Source organism: Trachurus japonicus, chromosome 3 (assembly GCF_045865225.1).
Source record: "Trachurus japonicus isolate A0001 chromosome 3, Traja_1.0".
NCBI classification, from domain to species: domain Eukaryota; kingdom Metazoa; phylum Chordata; class Actinopteri; order Carangiformes; family Carangidae; genus Trachurus; species Trachurus japonicus.
The window spans coordinates 1,570,741-1,591,175 of NC_140909.1; the positions used below are offsets into that span (position 1 = coordinate 1,570,741).

The window sequence follows — 20,435 nt, forward strand, 5'->3', positions numbered from 1 at the left end:
GTCGTAAGTTGTGACTTGAAGCTGTAATTTACGATTTCAAAAGCCTGCCTGGAACGCAGCATTAGCCAAAACGACCGGATCGCTTACTTCTGCTTTAATAATAATAAATAAATGAGCAGGGAGCATTTCATTGTCTATATGTACAGGATGGAGGGGGGGGGGGTACATCTGTATAAAACACATCAAAGATAAACACCATGCAGATACAGTAACACTTTACAATAAGGTTCACAGATTTAGAGTAGTTGGGAAGACTTTATAATAATATACTTATACATACTATTAAAGGGATAGTTCAACATTTTGGCAAATTGGCCCATTGCCATAATCCCTATAGTCATAGCAGTAGGTTCGTTACCTTTAATTGTCGGTGCAAGCTGTTTTTAGAACGGCGGAGCAGAGCCGTGAGCTGCTCAGAGCTACGCTACGGAGGCTCATTATGGGATTTCTTGGTTTCCCTCATCAAACTCATCAAATACACAATCCAACAACTCCACAACGCTCTGGTGGACAAGTTGTGAGCTGCACATTCACCACGCTATGAGATAATAACACAACGTTACCACACAGAGTTGTTTTAGAGGGAAATACATGCAAAACCACTGATGCACGTTGCCTTCAGGGACAGTTTTTCATCAACAGTCTCTGTATTTACCTCTAAAACAACTCTGTGTGGTAACGTTGTGTTATTATCTCATAGCGTGGTGAATGTGCAGGTCACAACTTGTCCACCAGAGCGTTGTGGAGTTGTTGGATTGTGTATTTGATGAGTTTGATGAGGGAAACCAAGAAATCCCATGAGATTTCCCTTTAAATACTGAATTCATCATTTATAACGCATGAATACTCATTAGTACATAGTTTATAAACACAGTTAAAAATGTTTTACTCATCATTGATAAGCACTGACTGTATTTATAAACTAAATAGTACTAATAATGAATATTCATGCCTATAAATGATGAATTCAGTATTTATTAATGCTTAATAGTGTGTACTTATATATACTTTAGGGAACACAAAAAGGGTAACTAATGATGAAGTCATAGTTAGTTCCTCAGTAACTAATCTAACTGTGTGTTCCTTGTTGTAAAGTGTTAATAATAATAATAATAATATGTTTAAATATTCTCAGTGTGTTAGTGAAGAGAACTGGGTCTAAATACAGCAACATCACAATAATTACTGATCGGGTATCGAGTTCCTTGAGTGAATCTGAGTCTTCACCTCGACCGACGTGTCCACCTGTTCGCAGCCAGTCAGCAGGTGTGTGTGTGTGTGTGTGTGTGTGTGTGTGTGTGTGTGTGTGTGTGTGTGTGTGTGTGTGCAGTGGTGGACAGTAACAGAGTAAATTTACTTGAGTAGAGGATTTGTACTTTACTTGGGTATTATTTCTTTGGTACTTATTACTCTTACTTGAATATATTTCCAAGACAAATATTTTTACTTTTACTTGAGTTAATTTCTAGGAAGGCTGAAAAGTACTCGTTACTTTCAAGTCTGCTCTTTTTTTTAAAATTTTCTTTCTAAAATCCTATTGGACACAAGCTGAGTTTGTCAAAGAAGGAAACCCTAACCTCTAAAAGCAGCACATAGTGCAGCTGCTTTCACTGCAAAAACTCAAAATCTTTCCAAGAATATTTGTCTTATTTCTTGTAAAAATGTCTCATTTCTAGTCAAAACTAAACTCTTTTCACTTAAAATAAGACTAGAAATTAGTTTGAAACAAGTGAAAATGATCTAAAAACAAGTTCATTTTTAGGTGATGAGTCTTATTTTAAGTAGAATGAGATTAGTTTTGACTAGATATGAGACAAATATTCTTGGAAAGATTTTGAGTTTTTGCAGTGTTCAAAGAGTTCACTCTCAGAAACAAGAGTTAAAAGCTCCTTAAATTCATTTAGAAAAAATTATAGTAATTCATTGATGTGAAAAATAAGAGATTTACTCTTACTTTTACTTTTACTAAAGTAAATTTAAAAGCATGTACTTTTGGATACTTAAGTAACATGTCGACTGAGCTACTTTTACTTGTAACGGGGTAAATTTTGACCAGTAGTATTTGTACTCTTACTCAAGTACTGGGGTGGAGTACTCTGTCCATCTCTGCGTGTGTGTGTGTGTGTGTGTGTGTGTGTGTGTGTGTGTGTGTGTGTGTGTGTGTCAGTCGTCGGAGATGAAGTGCACCACGTGCAGCCGGACGGAGCTGTGGTCCCACACGTACAGGTGTCGGTCCTTGGGGCTGTAGGACAGCATGGCCAGGACGCCGCCCGGGGGCCGCAGGTCAAAGGTCACGTTGACCGGCTTCCCCTTCAGCAGGTCGAAGGCGAAGGTCACCCGGGCGTCCCTGGTGTCGGTGACGTAGAGCACGCCGCACGCCACGAAGGCGTTGCCGGCCTTGGAGCGCGGGTAGCTGGTGTTGATGTAGGCGGACACGGAGAAGGTCTTCTGGTCCAGCCGCGCCACCGTCACGCTGTCGTCCAGGCTGGAGGCGAACACCAGCCACAGCCCGTTCTCGTCCACCGCCAGCTTGAAGTAGGTCTTGGAGTTGTGCAGCAGGTAGGAGAGGCTGTGGTGCAGCGCGTTGTCGATGGCCAGAGTCTGAAGCTTCCTGCTGCTCAGGTCAAACCTGAGGACAAAGGACGAGACCAACGAGACCAGAGGCCGTTTGTTAGTTAACCAGAGGAAACAGCAGCTCTGCAAAAACTCAAAATCTTACCAAGAATATTTGTCTCATTTCTAGTCAAAACAAATCTAATTAAACCTAAAATAAGACTCATCACATAAAAAGCAGCTTGTTTTTAGACACTTTTTACTTCTTTCAAGCAGATTTTCACTTGAAATAAGTAGAAAAATCTGACAGTTTTTCTTTCTTATTACAAGCACAAAAAACTTGCTTTCACTGGCAGATTTTTCTACTTATTTCAAGTGAAAATTTGTTTCAAACAAGTGAAAATGATCTAAAAACACATTGATTTTTAGGTGATGAGTCTTATTTTAAGTGGAAAGAGATTAGTTTTGATTAGAAATGAGACATTTTCACAAGAAATAAGACAAATATTCTTGGAAAGATTTTGAGTTTTTGCAGTGAGAGAAACACAGAGACAGACAGGGGGGCATTTATGGGGGGGTTGGGGGGGTTATAACCCTTCATAAAAAAAGAAAACAAATCCAGCCAATATAACAGGTCATAACTGGTCAACTCAACTCAACTCAACTCAAACTTCATTTGTAGAGCACTTTAAAAACAATCGAAGTGGTGTACAGATCAATTAAAAGAATAATATAGTGCAATAGAAAACAAACTATAAATAAACAAATAAAATACAAGTAAAATACATACATGAGTCGATGCCAGGGAGTAGTAGTACACTGCAAAAACTCAAAATCTTTCCAAGAATATTTGTCTTATTTCTTGTCAAAATGTCTCATTTCTAGTCAAAACTAATCTCTTTCCACTTAAAATAAGACTCATCACCTAAAAATGAACTTGTTTTTAGATCATTTTCGCTTGTTTCAAACAAATTTTCACTTGAAATAAGTAGAAAAATCTGCCAGTGAAAGCCAGTTTTTTGTGTTTGTAATAAGGAAGAAAAACTTTCTCCACTATCAGATTTTTCTACTTATTTCAAGTGAAAATATACTTGAAAGAAGTAAAAAGTGTCTAAAAACAAGCTGCTTTTTAATTTGATGAGTCTTATTTTAAGTATAATGAGATTAGTTTTGACTAGAAATGAGACAAATATTCTTGGTAAGATTTTGAGTTTTTGCAGTGTAAGTATATTTTTTGGGTTTTTTCATGCCTTTATTTGATAGTACAGTCGGAGAGACAGGAAATGGGGAGGCAGAGAGAGTGAAAATGACATGCAGGAAAGGGCCGTCCGATGTGGCATTTGAACCGGGGCCGCCTGCACGAGGACTATAGCCTCTACATGGGGCGCCTGCTCAACCCACTGCGCCACACGGCGCCCCAGAAAAAGTGCATTTTTAGAGAGGATTTAAAAGAGCCCATATTCTGCTCAGAAACAGAATGGAAAGAGCCACGAGGCCAAGAAACAATCTGAAATAGTTGGTTCATCAGATAAAAGGAGAAAAACCAACTGTCCAAACGAGGGAACAGTCTTAAAGGGATAGTTCAACATTTTGGCAAATTGGCCCATTGCCATAATCCCTATAGTCATAGCAGTAGGTTTGTTACCTTTAATTGTCGGTGCAAGCTATTTTTAGAACGGCGGAGCAGAGCCGTGAGCTGCTCAGAGCTACGCTACGGAGGCTCATTATGGGATTTCTTGGTAATTTTACCAGAGGCACGCAATTTAGTGACCCTTAACTTAGTAGATCAGGCCCACTGTGTTTAGAGCTGCAACAATTAATCAATTAATCGAACAATAATAGATTATTAAATTAATCGCCAACTATTCTGATAATCTAATAATCACTTTGAGTCGTTTTTTAAGAAAAAAAAGTCCAAATTCTCTGATTCCAGCTTCTTAAATGTGAATATTTCTGGTTTCTTTGTTCCTTTATGACAATAAACTGAGTCTCTCTTTGGTTTGTGGACAAAACCAGACATTTGAGGACGTCGTCTGGTGGTTTGAGAAACACTGATTGATAGTTTTCAACATTTTATTGACCAAACAACTAATTGATTAATCATCAACAGATGAATCGATAATGAAAATAATCGTTAGTTGCAGTCCTAGTTGTGTTCAAGAATTTTATTGCAAAATGTGGTAGATTATTACAAAATGCTGCGTTACTACATCATGAGGAGAAAGTTTAAACTGACCTGGCGATGCTGGAGCTGCCGGCCATGTGGTAGTAGAAGGAGCCGTTGTGGACGATGTGTCCACAGCCGTGGTAAAACTTCCTCACATCCACGGTGTCGCTGACGTTGTTCTGGAAGGAGACGATGCTGCTGTACTCCTTCAACACCCGACCTGGAGGAGGAGGAGGAGGAGGAGGAGGAGGAGGAGGAGGAGCAGGAGGAGGAGCAGGAGGAGGAGGAGGAAGAGGAGAGGAGGAGGAGGAGGAGGAAGAGGAGAGGAGGAGGAGGAGGAGCAGGAGGAGGAGGAGAAGGGGGGAGGAGGAGGAGGAGCAGGAGGAGGAGGAGAGGAGGAGGAGGAGGAGGAGCAGGAGGAGGAAGAGGAGGAGGAGCAGTTACATTTATTATATGACACGTAGGAAACAGTTCATCATGTTCATCAATGATTCACTTTAACATCTCTGATACTTTTGAGGTGAGGAGAGAGGAGAGGGGAGGAGAGGAGAGAGAGAGGAGGAAAGGAGGAGAGGATAGAGGAGAGGGGAGGAGAGGATAGAGGAGAGGAGAGAGGAGGAGGAGGAGAGGATAGAGGAGAGGAGAGAGAGAGGAGGAAAGGAGGAGAGGATAGAGGAAAGGGGAGGAGAGGATAGAGGAGAGGGGAGGAGAGGAGAGGAGAGAGGAGGAGGAGGAGAGGATAGAGGAGAGGGGAGGAGAGGATAGAGGAGAGAGGAGGAGGAGGAGGAAGAGGAACAGGAGGGGGAGGAGGAGGAGGAGCAGGAGGAACAGACACTCAGAGCGTCAGTGTGAGTCTGAAACAGACTGCGTACAGATGCAGACCAGCGTGTTCCTCCGTGGAGAAGGAGAAGGAGAAGAAGGAGAAGGAGAAGGAGGAGAAGGAGAAGGAGGAGAAGAACCCACCAGAGAAGTGCTCCGCCACCCAGATCCTCTCGTCGTTGGTCTGAGCCGTGTCCTTCATCCAGGTGCCGAAGGTGCTCCTCATCTTCGTCACGTTCCTGGGGTTGATCAGGGACTTGATGAGGCACTCTGCAGGAAACACAGACATTCAGTTACCTGACAGGCAGCAGGTTATTAGAGCCAACGGAAACTAAATAAAAACTCAACTACAACTGTTTCATCATTTGTAAGCATTTCTTCTTAAATTATGCACAGCACCTTGTCATTTATTATTGCTTCTATTTATACAAATTCTAATGTATTTATATAGCACCACATCATGCAGAAGCAGTTCAGAGTGCTTTACATAGAGATAGGACAACATATTACAGTAAAAAAGTAAACAGCAATAGATACTAAGACACACAGAAGTTCATACTGTACACACTGGGTCAAGGAAGAAAAGAAGGAAGGACGAAGGGAAAGAAGGAAGGAAGGAAGAACAAAGAGAAAGATGGGAGGAAAGAAGGAAGGGATGATAGAAGGAGGGAGGGAACAGATTGGGTCAAAAAGGAAGGAAGAAGTAAGAACGAAGGAAGGAAGGAAGGAAGGAAGGAAGGAAGGAAGGAAGGAAGGGAGGGGAAAGAATTGTGAAAAGAAGGAAGGGAAAAGGGAAGGAAAGAAAGATAGAGGGAGGGAACAGATCAGGTCAATTGGATCAAAAGAGGAAGGAAGAAGAAGTAAGGACGAAGGGAAGGAAGGAAGGGAAGAAAGAAAGAAGGAAGGGAAAATGGATTGTGGAAAGAAGGAAGGGAGAAAGGAAGGAAAGAAGGAAGGATGGAGGAAGGGAACAGATTGGGTCAATTTGGCCCAGAAGGACGACAGGAGGGTAGAAAAGTCTAAAGTTTGGCTTTGAAGGAGCATGACGTTGGAGCGTTTCTGAGACCATGTGGTAGACTGTTCCACTCTTGTCTTGTTTGTCTTTTCTCAAACAAAATGTTGTTGTATCTCGTTGTACAATGACAATAAAGTTTCTTCTTCCTAAATGACAAATTTAAAACTATAACTTCCCTAAAACACACACACACACGCTGTGGAAACACACCGTTCTTCACTGGTTGCTCCTGCAGCTTCAGCGCCTCCTTCACTGACGACGTGTCGTCGTTAGGAATCACGTGCAGCAGCCCTGAGACACACAGGTGGTTATAGACACACACTCAAGGTCAAAGCTTCTCTTTATTGTCACAATTTTACTTTTATGATGAAAAAAAGTGAAATGAGATTTCATTGTTTTCATCCACAAAAAAACCTGAGACAGAAGTTGCACTAAAATTCATTGTTTTAGAGGGAAATACAGAGGCTGCATGATGAAAAACTGTCCCTGAAGGCAACGCGCATCAGCGGTTTTGCATGAATTTCCCTCTAAAACAACTCTGTGTGGTAACGTTGTGTTATTATCTCATAGCGTGGTGAATGTGCAGGTCACAACTTGTCCACCAGAGCGTTGTGGAGTTGTTGGATTGTGTATTTGATGAGTTTGATGAGGGAAACCAAGAAATCCCATAATGAGCCTCCGTAGCGTAGCTCTGAGCAGCTCACGGCTCTGCTCCGCCGTTCTAAAAATAGCTTGCACCGACAATTAAAGGTAACAAACCTACTGCTATGACTACAGGGATTATGGCAACGGGCCAATTTGACTAAATGTTGAACTATCCCTTAAACGCTGTGCTCAGAAACTGGAGACACTGCTACAGCTGTCTCTCTTTTAACTTTCTAGTAATTTAATTTTTGATACCAAATATGTTGTTTTTATTTATTTTTTTAGCATTATTCTCTTGTGTTGTGTGTCTGTTGTTGTGCTCTTTGTCTTGACTATGGACATTTCACTCATGTTTACAAATGTAGAAATTGCACAGTAACTATTTGACCGTAGTGAGTGAAGGTGAAGATGTTTCAGAGTCTCACCCAGAGTCTGAGCCGCCTGCAGGTTGGCTCTGTGGTGTCTGGTTCTGGGAGGACCCTGAGGCCCCGGAGGACCAGGAGGTCCTGGAGGTCCTGGAGGACCAGCACGCCCTGCTCAGAGGAGGAGAAGATGGAGAAGAAGACCTGTGACTTGCCTGGATATGAACTTAAAGACCCACTCCCGTGAAAATCGTGTTTTCTGAGCTTTTCACATGTTCCTGTGGCATTTTTCTTGTGTTAGAGCACTTATCAGCAGAGAAGGAAGTGCAAAATTGCATTTCAGAGTTTTTCTGCCTTCAAACTGCTGTGAACCAATGGCAGACGCGAACTGGCAGTTTCAGGAAGACTGGAGTTGAGGGTGTCACAGCTCCAGGGGAGGGCACTAGTGCTACAAGCTCCCGCCCCGCTCTGCATCTGGCTCAGAGGTGAAAGCCTTCACAGCTCGGTGTAGCTGTCAAGGTATAATAGGTATAGCTCACCTGGTAGAGCAGCTTGCACCATGAGCAAGGACTATGTTCCAGTCTGGGATCGAATCCCAGTGTGGAGTTTTACGCTAAACGCGCTGAATCTGTAATTGTACAATGTCCAGCTGTCAGCAAGCGGGGGGTGGGGTGCGAGGAGGTGGCTGGGCGGGTGCAGAGCAGCGCAGTCTCCGCCCACCCCCCAGAGGTACATTGCTAATGAGCTGGTTTTAAAATGGCCGAAAAGGGTCGCGGGAGTGGGACTTTAAAGGGATACGCCAACATTTTTTTTCGTGTCTTGCCCATAGACTGTAAAAAGAATGGACGTAGCACCGTGACGTCACCCATTGGTTTGGGGGAGTCTGTCCAGAACTTTAAACCTAATAATAGTAAAACGGGTAGAAACTATCAGTTGAGACCAAAAAACGTAATGGTACCAGGCTTTATCATGTTTATTGAGGACGTAAAGTCGGCGATTTTAACATGGGGGTCTATGGAGAGTTGCTCCCTTCTGGTACCAGCCCCCAGCGACAGCCGAGGGGATTGCAGTTTTTTGAACACGGAAGTGAACTTCACTTCTCAGACCGACAACTGCCCCCTTGGTCTTGCCTCACTCCCGAGTCCATGACCAGCAGATAGACACCATCCTTTCGACTGTGCGTGCAGTAACAAGGGAGATAGAGCCGTATCGCCCGTAATTAGCTTAGCTCAAACACTGGAAGTGTATGGGTAGTGTTAGCCTGCCTCCTACCTGAGCCGAAATCAGCAGTCAGAAGCTGATTTAATTTTAGCTCTAAACTCTGTAAATATATCACTTTATCAACATTTCAAACATGTTTAGGTGAGAAAGTAGCCGTTTAGATCAGCAGTGTGTCGTTAATTTGTCTAAATACCAGCTGTAGAGTTAGAGTTGCTGAAGAGTTTCTCTGATGACTTTAGGTGGAGGCAGGCTAACACTACCCATACACTTCCAGTGTTTGAGCTAAGCTAATTATGGGCGATACGGCTCTATCTCCCTTGTTACTGCACGCACAGTCGAAAGGATGGTGTCTATCTGCTGGTCATGGACTTGAGAGTGAGGCAAGACACGTAAAAAAAAAAAGTTGGCGTATCCCTTTAAGTTTATCATGAGGATGAATAAAGAAATAAACTCTGACAGTCACGAACCTTCAAGGATGACGTCATTAGACGGTTCTCCCTTCTCTCCAGGTGGACCACGTTCTCCTGGTTCTCCCGTTTCCCCAGGTTCTCCTGTCTCACCTGGTAGAGGAGGGGGGAGTGGGGAGGAGGGGTGAGGGTGGGAGGGGGGGTCATGACAAAGACGGTTTATAAACCAAGACCTTCCATGAGGAGTCAGCTTCCTGTATGATGTCACTAGGCTTCTGCTCGGCCACGCCCCTTTAGAGAGACCAGAGGCAGCCTGGAGTGTATTGACTCCAATGGGACAATTGAACATGAACACCGATTATGGTCTGTCCTTTCTCCCCACAGTCACTGAAGTAAATTTTGGACTCATTTTCCACAAGCCACATCTCTTCTGAACAGTTGTGGTGACGGTTGGCCACGCCCACTTAGAGAGACAGGAAGTGAAACCATCTCTATCATTGGAGCAGCCTGTCATGGAGGATCTTTCTGTATATTGAATATCTTTGGCCATGATAGAGAAACAGTGTTGAGGCCTCAGCAGACTCAGTTTCCCTGCTGTTTGAACCATGAATGAACTCATTGACTCTGAGTCTGAATCATCGGTGGAGTGGGAGACGCTTCATTCAGCCGGAGCCCGAAACCACAGGCATGAAGCACGACGTCATCATGACTCACTGACAGAGACCAGGACTGGGACCAGGACCAGGACCAGGACAGTTTTTCTCAATTACTAAAGCATCAAACCCTGCTGTCTGAACCAAGTGCTCAGTTGCTTGGCAAAACCATCAGCACTTTTCACCTGTTTAGACACAACTTACCAACACATTTTCATTGTGATGCACCTGTGTTGCATAATGCTGAGCACAGGTGGCAAAAGTCAAACACAATTAAAGCACAGGTTTCACCAGTTGAACACAACAACTCAAATTGGATCACACTTGTGTCTAATGATGTGAGGGAAGTAGGGAACATGTATAATCCAGTTCAGGATGAAGTCCTGTGGCCTGATGCAGTACAGAGAAATGATGCTGTGGCTGAGTTCTGCACTTCTCATTTCTATATTTTTGTGCTTTATTTTTACGTAGACTTACTGCATACAAGTGATAAATGCACAAGATTTCTGTTTGTTTTTGTACTGCAAGAAGAGTCTGAGGTTTTGTGAATGTAGCTTGAAAATTGGGGGTTTGTGTTCACAGTTTAGAGAAAAGGAGAGCAGCTTTCAAGAAATGTGTCTTAATCGAGAAAAACTGTAATATATGACACGTAGGAAACAGAGGAGAGGAGAGGGACGAGAGGAAGAGAGGAGAAGACGGAGCAGGAGAGGAGAGAGGACTAGGACCAGGTTGTGTCTGTCTCAGTCTTTTCCTGCTCTATTGTCGCTGCTCTCCTTCACCCAAAAGGCCGTCGGCGCCCGAGGCTTCGGCTAAGTGCTCGGTGAATAGAAAGAGACTCCTTTTTCGTTTTTTTTTTTACTTACCCTTCTTTCCTCTTTTCCCATCAGCCCCGGGCTCTCCATTCAGACCCGGAACACCATCAGTCCCATTGTGACCCGGTAAACCGTCTGCACCAGGAAAACCTGCACACACACACACACACACACACACACACACATGTTCTCCATGAGCTGAATGGAAACACAGCAGCACTCAGCAGCAGCAACAACATGGGTCAGTGAAGCAGAAAGGAGACGTACACTGAATATTTGTCTTATTTCTTGTCAAAATGTCTCATTTATAGTCAAAACTAATCTCTTTCCACTTAAACTAAAAAAATTACTTGTTTTTAGACCATTTACACTTGTTTCAAACAAATTTTCAATTGAAACAAGTATAGAAATCTGCCAGTGAAAGCAGGTTTTTTGTGCTTGTAATAAGAAAGAAAAACTTGCTCCACTATCAGATTTTTGAAGTGAAAATCTGCTTGAAAAAAGTAAAAAGTTACAAGAAAAAAAAAAAACAAGTTACTTTTTAATGTTTTAAGTCTTATTTTTTAGTATAATTAGATTTGTTTTGACTAGAAATAAGACAAACATTCTTGGTAAGATTTTGAGTTTTTGCAGTGTGCAAGTTGAATTTATTATCAAGGGATCGTCCCTTGAGATGAAACATTACAAAACAGACAGTACAGACAAACAAACAGAGCCAAACAACAACAACTCTGGGAGTCGCTGTCCAGGCTGCTCTTTGTCAAGGCAGATTTAAAAATGGTCAAAATGTCAGAAATTCTGTTATCTAAACAAAAATCTCATAATACATGAATTGCATCTTGACAGCATGGACATGTTGGTGATTTATTTTTAACCATAAGTGTTTTGGTTCATAAGAGAAAATGTGAATGTTTCAAAATGCCACTCTTACATTGACTCCAGTTGTTCCCATGAGAGCAGAATTCAAAATGTTCTCAAAAATTCAGTTTTTGAGATAAAATTCTGATATTTGCCAAACTTCATCAACCATGACTCCAAAATATTCTCAATTTTTTTCAGGAAGATTGAAAATGTATTTGGCTAGAATTGGATAGTCTATGTTTACAGTAGTGTTTACAGTCAAACGTAGGCTCAATTTTTGCTTAATCAAAAATCCAAGAAACAAGTTTTGTGGAGGACGGTCTGGAGATGCTCTGTAGCAAGTTTGGTGTCAATTGAGCAAAAATTGTAGGAGGAGATAGGTTTTATAAGTTTTACAGTTTTTGAAAAAAACAGAGCGATGGACTTCATAATTTGTAATGAGTTTAAGTGGACAAAAGTTTCAGCAGTGTTGGGGCTACAGGTTGGTGAAGTTTCAGCACTGAAGCACGTACCATTGACTTTGTAAGAATTTTTAAAGTTTTTAAATTTAAACGCTTATTGTGGCCCCCCCAGGAGGGGGGGGCACATGTCCTTGGAGTTGAGTAAATCTGGCATGGGGCCGGACATTTCTGCAAAGTTTGGTGAGTTTTCACCCATAGGAAATATGACTTCCTCGGAAGAAGAAAGAAGAAAGAAGAAGAATTCCTAGGAATACAATAGTGTCCCGGCAGCTTAGCTGCCCGGACACTAATAAAGAAGAAAAGCCAGGAATACAATAGTTTCCTTGGCTGCTTGGCAGCAGCCCGGAACCTAAAAACAAATGAAACGGATGCTCGCTCTTTGCCCACAACCCCGTCCTCAAATAATATGCGGAGAAAAGAGAATGCATTGAACTGGATATTGTACATAGATTATACTCACTTTAGAAACATGAACACGTTGTGCTATGTGACTTACCAGGAGGTCCTAAAGGTCCTGGAAGTCCTGAAGGTCCCGGCGGTCCTGGTGGACCTGGATGACCTGGAGGTCCTGGAAGAGCAGAAGGGTTCAGGATGAAGACTCAGTAGAAACAGAGTGATGATTGATTATGTATTAATATATATTGATGTGAACGTACCAGCGATGCAGACGCCCTTGGTGCTGTTACAGATGTCGATCAATAATTTGATCTGAGGAGAAAAAGAGAAAATATCAGAACACGATGAAAACACTTCACTTAGATCAAAGTTACATTTATTATTTGACACGTAGGAAACTGTTCTCAATGTTTCACTTTAACGTCTCCGTTACTTTTGTTTTACATTTGATTGATTGGTTAATAATCTTTATTATCAAATATGGTCCACTCTCATGCACATATACAGTACACACATAACATACAAGACAAAAAGAAAGCAAAACAAAACAAACAAACAGGATGAAAAAAAAAAAATACAGTAATTTGTCACTGTTAGTTTAAAAGGAACGATGCAAACTATTGTGCCAGTGCTTACGAAGCCTGGATGTGAACTGATATCCCATCATAGGGCAGGTTAAGGCCTTAATAATACAGTTATCAGACAAGTCCAAACGACACATGAAATTAAACATCAGCTTTCGCAGGAGTGCCGGACATGTTGGTACATTAGAGGACACAAATAACTGGCTGGCACTGTGCCACCTAGGAACACGTTGTAGTAACAACCTCATGGCGTCATTATAAGCTACTTTAAGCCTTTGCATTCACTCTGTAAGAGGACCAGAGATGAGCTGTATAAAAGGGGTGACATACACTGCAAAAACTCAAAATCTGTCCAAGAATATTTGTCTTATTTCTAGTCAAAATGTCTCATAGTCAAAAATAATCTAATCTTACCACTTAGAATAAGAGTAATCACATAAAAATTAACTTGTTTTTAGATCATTTTCACTTGAAATAAGTAGAAAAATCTGCCAGTGAAAGCAAGTTTTTTGTGCTTGTAATAAGGAAGAAAAACTTGCTCCACTATCAGATTTTTCTACTTATTTCAATGAAAATCTGCTTGAAAGAAGTAAAAAGTGTCTAAAAACAAGCTGCTTTTTAATGTGATGAGTCTTATTTTAAGTGGAAAGAGATTTGTTGTGATTAAAATTGAGACATTTTGACTAGAAATAAGACAAATATTCTTGGTAAGATTTTGAGTTTTTGCAGTGTGTGGACCCCAGGAAGACTAGTGCTGCTCTAGAGAGCAGCTAATGGGGATCGGAACAAATAAAATAAAACAAAAATAAATCAATAAAACACACACAGACACACAGTGCATCATCTTCCTCCTGTCTCCTCACCGGCACCATGGAGTAGGTCATCATCGTCATCATGTCGTCCTGAACCTGCAGCGTCTTGTGGTTGTAACCGTGTCGGTGTTTGTGCTTTGTCGTCATCGTCTTCTTCTCCTGCTCCTCTCCCACCTCCTGGCTGACCTCCTGCTCCTCCTCCTCCTGCTGCTGGTGGAGGAGCAGCTCCTTCTGCAGCTCCTTCTGCAGCTTCTCCTCGCTCCTCTTGTTCCTGGAGTACTGGTTCTGGTACTGTGGCTGGTGCTGAGCCTGCAGCCCTGCAGCTCCTCGGGGCAGCTCCTGCAGGAACTCCACCACCGAGCTCTGCTCCAGCTGCTCCAGCCGCGCCTCCGTCCGCTGCAGCCGGGCCTGGTGCTGGTTCTGGTGGAACATTTCCATTTTCATTTTCATTTCATTTAATGTTTATTTGACAAGGACAGTGCACATTAAAGGGATATTCTGGCGTAAGTTTAAGCCATGGTCCAACACACCGTAACACCGAGTTAGACCGCCCCTCGAGAGATGAAGTCTGCTAACCGCTAGCTTCTCTAGTTGTAGCAACTTTAGCAATGACCGCACCATACCAAACAGCGCAGTATACGGATCCACTAGCCACCGAAAAAAAAGCCACTTACAGCCACAAAACAGAACAGCACCAAACATCATTAACAGTACAAACAGGGTCCCAGCCCGTAATACGGGGCACCAAACATCTGTTAGCTTAGCCTGGTTTCTATTGAAAAGAGACGAAAACAACTCACACACTCTCCTCCAGTTATACGCTATGCAGCGACTTTCCACGTCCAGCATAACGTTAGAGTCCAGGCACTGACAACACACCGTGGCTAACTGGCAGCATAAACAACTCGTTTTAGCGGCCACCGACAGGCAGTGACCACCACACTGACCACTTGATTCTAGCGGTTAGCAGACTTTATCTCTCGAGGGGGGGTCTAACTTGGTGTTACGGTGCGTTCGACCATGGGTTAAATTTACGCTGGAATATCCCTTTAATGGACTTAATTTGTGACGCGCACATCACGTCATGTTAAAAGTGCCGGATTTAGCTCGAAGCTAATTTCCATCCGTATAGTCCTCACATTAAAGACGGACAGACATACCATACAAAAAGATAACAGTAGGAAGCTACCTGCATAAGTATAAAAAAAAGCATAGACTGCAAAAACTCAAAATCTTTCCATGAATATTTGTCTTATTTCTTGTCAAAATGTATCATTTCTAGTCAAAACTAATCTCTTTCCACTTAAAATAAGACTCATCACCTAAAGATTAACTTGTTTTTAGATCATTTTCACTTGTTTCAAACTAATTTTCACTTGAAATAAGTAGAAAAATCTGCCAGTGAAAGCAAGTTTTTTTGTGCTTGTAATAAGGAAGAAAAACTTGCTCCACTATCAGATTTTTCGACTTATTTCAAGTGAAAATCTGCTTGAAAGAAGTAAAAAGTGTCTAAAAACAAGCTACTTTTTAATGTGACGAGTCTTATTTTTAGTATAATTTGATTTGTTTTGACTAGAAATAAGACAAATATTCTTGGTAAGACATTTGAGTTTTTGCAGTGTAGTATTAGCAGCAGTTAGCTACAACAATAAGAAAACGGACAACAACCTGTATAAATATAAGAGAGGACAAAGTACTAGCAGCATTTATATCAGTAAAAGATAAGAAATAAGAAAACAGATAACAATGCCATGCAGCGCTGCCTGCATGGCATTGTTATCTGCATAAATATAAGAAAAAAACAGAATATTCGCAGCAGATTCACAGTAAAATTACAATGCAGAATAAGATACAGTAAGAAATAAGGGCTAGAGTAGTACTGTGTTAAAGTATTTCATACCAGGAGAACCAGGAGGCCGACAGAGTTCACCAGGGCCAGCGCACACGTCCCGTACAGAACCGCGCGCTGGGGCAGAGTCATGCTGGGCGTGGGGATCCACATGGTCGCCACCTGAGGGTCACCGCCGCCCGCCAACCTGAGCATCCACAGAGGAAGAAGAATTTTTTTTTAATTTATCCTTTATTTAACTGGGTAAAACCTCTTTTACAAGAGCGACCTGGCTAAGAGGAGCAGTGAGCAAAACAACACCACATAGAATTATACAAACGGTAGCTATACACACTGCAAAAAGTCAAAATCTTACCAAGAATATTTGTCCTATTTCCAGTCAAAAATGTCATTTCTAGTCAAAACAAATCTAATTATACCTAAAATAAGACTCATCACATAAGAAGCAGCTTGTTTTTAGACACATTTTACTTTTTTCAAGCATATTTTCACTTGAAATAAGTAGAAAAATCTGATAGTGGAGCAAGTTTTTCTTTCTCATTGCAAGCACAGAATACTTGCTTTCACTGGCAGATTTTTCTACTTATTTCAAGTAAAAATTTGTTCGAAACAAGTGAAAATGATCTAAAAACAAGTTAATTTTTAGGTGATGAGTCTTATTTTAAGTGGAAAGAGATTAGTTTTGACTAGAAATAAGACATTTTGACAAGAAAAAGGACAAATATTCTTGGAAAGATTTTGAGTTTTTGCAGTGTATTACTCTGCCCCCTCAAGCTGGAACGATCTGCAGACGGATCTAGGACCGACTGAACTCAGTGGCCTGGGGGAATTCAGATCAGTCCTAAAGGATCGAGAACTAAGATCCACTGACTCTTGTGCTTGCCCTTTGTAATTTGTAAATGTGCACTGCAAAAAGTCAAAATCAAAACTTGCTTTCAAAGAAATTAGACAAATATTCTTGGAAAGATTTTGACTTTTTGCAGTGCACATTTACAAAATTACAGAGGGCAAGCACAAGAGTCAATGGATCTTCGTTCTCGATCCTTTAGGCCAATGAGTTCAGTCAGTCCTAGATCCCTCTGCAGATCGTTTGAGCTTGAGGGGGCAGAGTAATGGCTGCAGGTTTTACACATGTACTGTAGGCTATAGGCACAAATATGGGGGGAGAAGACCAAGTATAGCTTTATATATAAAAGTCATCCAGTGGGAGAACCTGCGAACAAATAAAGAGGGGCACTTTGCAGCAGCATACAGTACAAAGAACAATGATGAACACGGTGATCACTTCCAGTCATGAACCGCAAAGCAGAGTGATAAACTGTGTCCAATTTCTTTAGAGACTCATAAAAATCAGATCTCCATAATCCAGCACTGCAAAAACTCAAAATCTTACCAAGAATATTTGTCTTATTCCTAGTCAAAACAAATCTCATTCTACTTAAAACAAGACTCATCACATAAAAAGTAGCTTGTTTTTAGACACTTTTGACTTCTTTCAAGCAGATTTTCACTTGAAATAAGTAGAAAAATCTGATAGTGGAGGAAGTTTTTCTTTCTTATTACAAGCACAAAAAAACTTGTTTTCACTGGCAGATTTTTCTACTTATTTCAAGTGAAAATTAGTTTGAAACAAGTGAAAATGATCTAAAAACAAGATAATTTTTAGGTAATGAGTCTTATTTTAAGTGGAAAGAGATTACTAGAAATTAGACATTTTGACAAGAAATAAGACAAATATTCTTGGAAAGATTTTGAGTTTTTACAGTGCATACATACAGTACAAAGAACAATGATGAACACGGTGATCACTTCCAGTCATGAAACTCAAAGCGGAGTGATAAACTGTGTCCAATTTCTTTAGAGATTCATAAAAATCAGATCTCCATAATCCATTAAAAGGTAAAAAGGTCATTATAATTACAGTAATGAATCATTCCCTTACCTGGAGTGAAAGACAATGTTTACTTCTAAAGAAAAAAACCGAATTTAAGTTTCAGCTGTGAAACAAGATTGTCAATATGGGGCTTCAAAGTCAGGTTGTCGTCAATCAATATGCCCAAGTATTTATACGTAAGAAGAAAGGGAGCAGAGAGAGTCCAGTTTCTGGTCTGGTCTGGTTCTGGATAATAGAAATAAGAAAGTCCAACCGACCGACGCTCCGAGTCCAACAGGAAGGAAGTGAAGACAGAGTCCGGTCCAGACAGCTCTGATCGACCTGCAGCTCGACTCTGAGGAGGAAGACGGGGAAATAGAGAGACAGTTGTGTTGTTCACTGACAGCATCACGGTGTGTGTGTGTGTGTGTGTGTGTGTGTGTGTAGATGCTAACCAGTGGTGTAGGAGTAGGAGTCATTACACAATCCTCGGAGCTTGTCTGGGGAAGAAACCCCGGCCTGTTCAGTCACCTGATTTATATTCAGCACGGCTTCATTGTAGAGCAGCGCCGTGGGCAGACTGACAGCACAACACACACACACACACACAGGGACACACACACACACACACACAATGTACCCATGAAAACACTCATATACACAACACATGAAAACGTGCAGTAGGCTACAAACTGACTGGTCATTGATTCTTATACACGTATCAATATTACTATGTATGTAATATTACTGTATTATCATTACTGTATTATTATTATTATTATTATTATTACAGTATTATCTAACGAGTGAATGAGGAGAAGATCCATTCACATCATCTTCATCTTCATCTTCTTCATCGTCAGTAGTTTCCACTCCGTGACTCCGTCTCTCTCCTGGTTCATCAGTGACCCAGTTCACTGAGACTGTGAAGTGACAGAGGAGGAGAGGAGAGGAGAGGAGAGGAGAGGAGAGGAGAGGAGAGGAGAGGAGAGGAGAGGAGAGGAGAGGAGAGGAGGAGAGGGAGAGGGAGAGGAGAGGAGGAGAGGAAAGGAGGAGAGGAAAGAGAGGAGAGGAGGAGAGGAAAAAGGAAAGGAGGAGAGGAAAGGAGAGAGAGGATGAGAGGAGAGGAGGAGAGAGGAACAAGGAAAGGAGGAGAGGAGAGGAAAAAGGAAAGGAGGAGAGGAAAGGAGAGGAGAGGAGGAGAGAGGAACAAGGAAAGGAGGAGAAGAAGAAGGAATGGAGGAGAGGAGAGGAAAGGAAAAAAACACACACACACACACGAAAACACACACACACACACACACACAGGCTGAGACATGCAACCAGGTCTGAGCTCCTTTGACCGGAGTGTGTGTGTGTGTGTGTGTGTGTGTGTGTGTGTGTGTGTGTGTGTGTGTGTGTGTGTGTGTGTGTGTGTGTGTGTGTGTGTGTGTGTGTGTCTGCCTGAGGCTGTAGGTCACTTACAGCTGACACACAGATGGACGGCTTCAATGACTGCAGGGTGTGTATACTGTATGTGCAGATGTTGTGTATACAGTACATGTAGTTGTGTACATGTTGTGTACAGTATATGTATATGTGTATGTAGATGTTGTGTAGTTGTGTATGTGTAGTTGTGTAGCATGGAGGTCGTTGTCTCTTTGTTGTTTCTCATTGACAGAGAATAAAAGCCGCAGCTCCTCTGACCTTGGAGCTGATTCTGTGTTTGGACTCTTTGATGTTCCTTCACTCAGTCTGATAAAGTTTTATTAAAATGGCCGAATTCCAGTCGACCCCTCAGACCCTTTGAAAAACTAACATAGAGACAGTCAAGTCAAAGTCAAAGTATTTTGTTGTCATTCCACATGTCAAACATGACAGAACAAAATCTGTACCCAGGTCCCAGATAAAAGCAAACAAATATGAAAGCAAGAAATGGGCACAATCTAAAAACAGGCACACCTAAAAAACAGACATTTCTATAGATAGAATTAAATAAGGTAAAATAGTACATTCAGAAAAAGTGGCAAATAGTCAAATAGTCAGTGCAAGAGGGTGTGTGTGTGGTCTAAAAGTGCAAGTCAGTGCTTTGTTGCAGGTAATGATGGAAGGGAGTTCATCAACCTCACAGCCTCGGGGAAGAAGCTGGATCTCAGCCTTGATGTTTTGGCTTTTAGGCTTCTCAACCTTCTGCCAGAGGGGAGGAGGGCAAACAGTCCCTTCGCAGGATGGGTAGGGTCCCTCATTATGGAGGAAGCTTTGCTCCTACACCTGCTGATGTAAATGTCTTTGAGGGAGGGAAGGCAGCACTTTGTGACCTTCTGTGCCGCCTTAACCACCCTCTGCAGAGCCCTCCTGTCTGCAGCGGAGCAGTTCCCGAACCAGACCACGATGCAAGATGTAAGGATGCTCTCCACCGCACACCTGACAGAGACAAAGCTCCAGGTTTCTTCATCGTTAAAGGGGAATTGCCCTTTTTTTTTCATTCTGGACCTTATTTCTAGTATAAAATACGATAATTTCCTCACCCAGATAACTTTGGTGTCATTACAAGTCGTTCAGATGAAATTACACTGCAAAAAACTCAAAATCTTGCCAAGAATATTTGTCTTATTTCTAGTCAAAACAAATCTCATTATACGTAAAATCACATAAAAAGTAACTTGTTTTTAGATGCTTTTTACTTCTTTCAAGCATATTTTTACTTGAAATAAAATTTTTTTTAAATCTGATAGTGGAGCAAGTTTTTCTTTCTTATTACAAGCACAAAAAACCTGCTTTCACTGGCAGATTTTTCTACTTATTTTAAGTGAAAATTTGTTTGAAACAAGTGAAACTGATCTAAAAACAAGTTAATTTTTAGGTGATGAGTCTTATTTAAAGTGGAAAGAGATTAGTTTTGACTAGAAATGAGACATTTTGACAAGAAATATGACAAGATTTTGAGTTTTTGCAGTGCAGCTCCA

At 41.6% G+C, this 20,435-nt stretch overlaps 1 protein-coding gene across 1 annotated transcript; it reads right to left on the reverse strand.

Moving 5' to 3' along the window:
- Positions 1–511: 511 nt before the first annotated feature.
- gldn (gliomedin) lies at positions 512–15,812 on the reverse strand. Its single transcript, XM_085805010.1, has 11 exons — positions 15,668–15,812; positions 13,820–14,196; positions 12,633–12,684; positions 12,473–12,544; positions 10,706–10,804; positions 9,250–9,342; positions 7,625–7,732; positions 6,765–6,845; positions 5,684–5,809; positions 4,790–4,940; positions 512–2,629 (listed from the first exon to the last, which is right to left on the reverse strand). The coding sequence occupies exons 1-11, from the start codon at positions 15,810–15,812 to the stop codon at positions 2,164–2,166; spliced, it is 1,770 nt and encodes a 589-aa protein (XP_085661136.1). The 3' UTR covers positions 512–2,163.
- Positions 15,813–20,435: the final 4,623 nt, after the last annotated feature.

Bases quoted from the DNA above. Each gene is read 5' to 3' on its own strand.
- gldn (XM_085805010.1), bottom strand. From the start codon at position 15,812: ATGCTCAGGTTGGCGGGCGGCGGTGACCCTCAGGTGGCGACCATGTGG. The intron at 7,733-9,249 runs GTTCGTGACTGT...TCCTCTGAGCAG, and splicing joins TAATGACGTCATCCTTGAAG to GGCGTGCTGGTCCTCCAGGA. The intron at 6,846-7,624 runs GTGAGACTCTGA...TGTGTGTCTCAG, and splicing joins GCAGGCGGCTCAGACTCTGG to GGCTGCTGCACGTGATTCCT.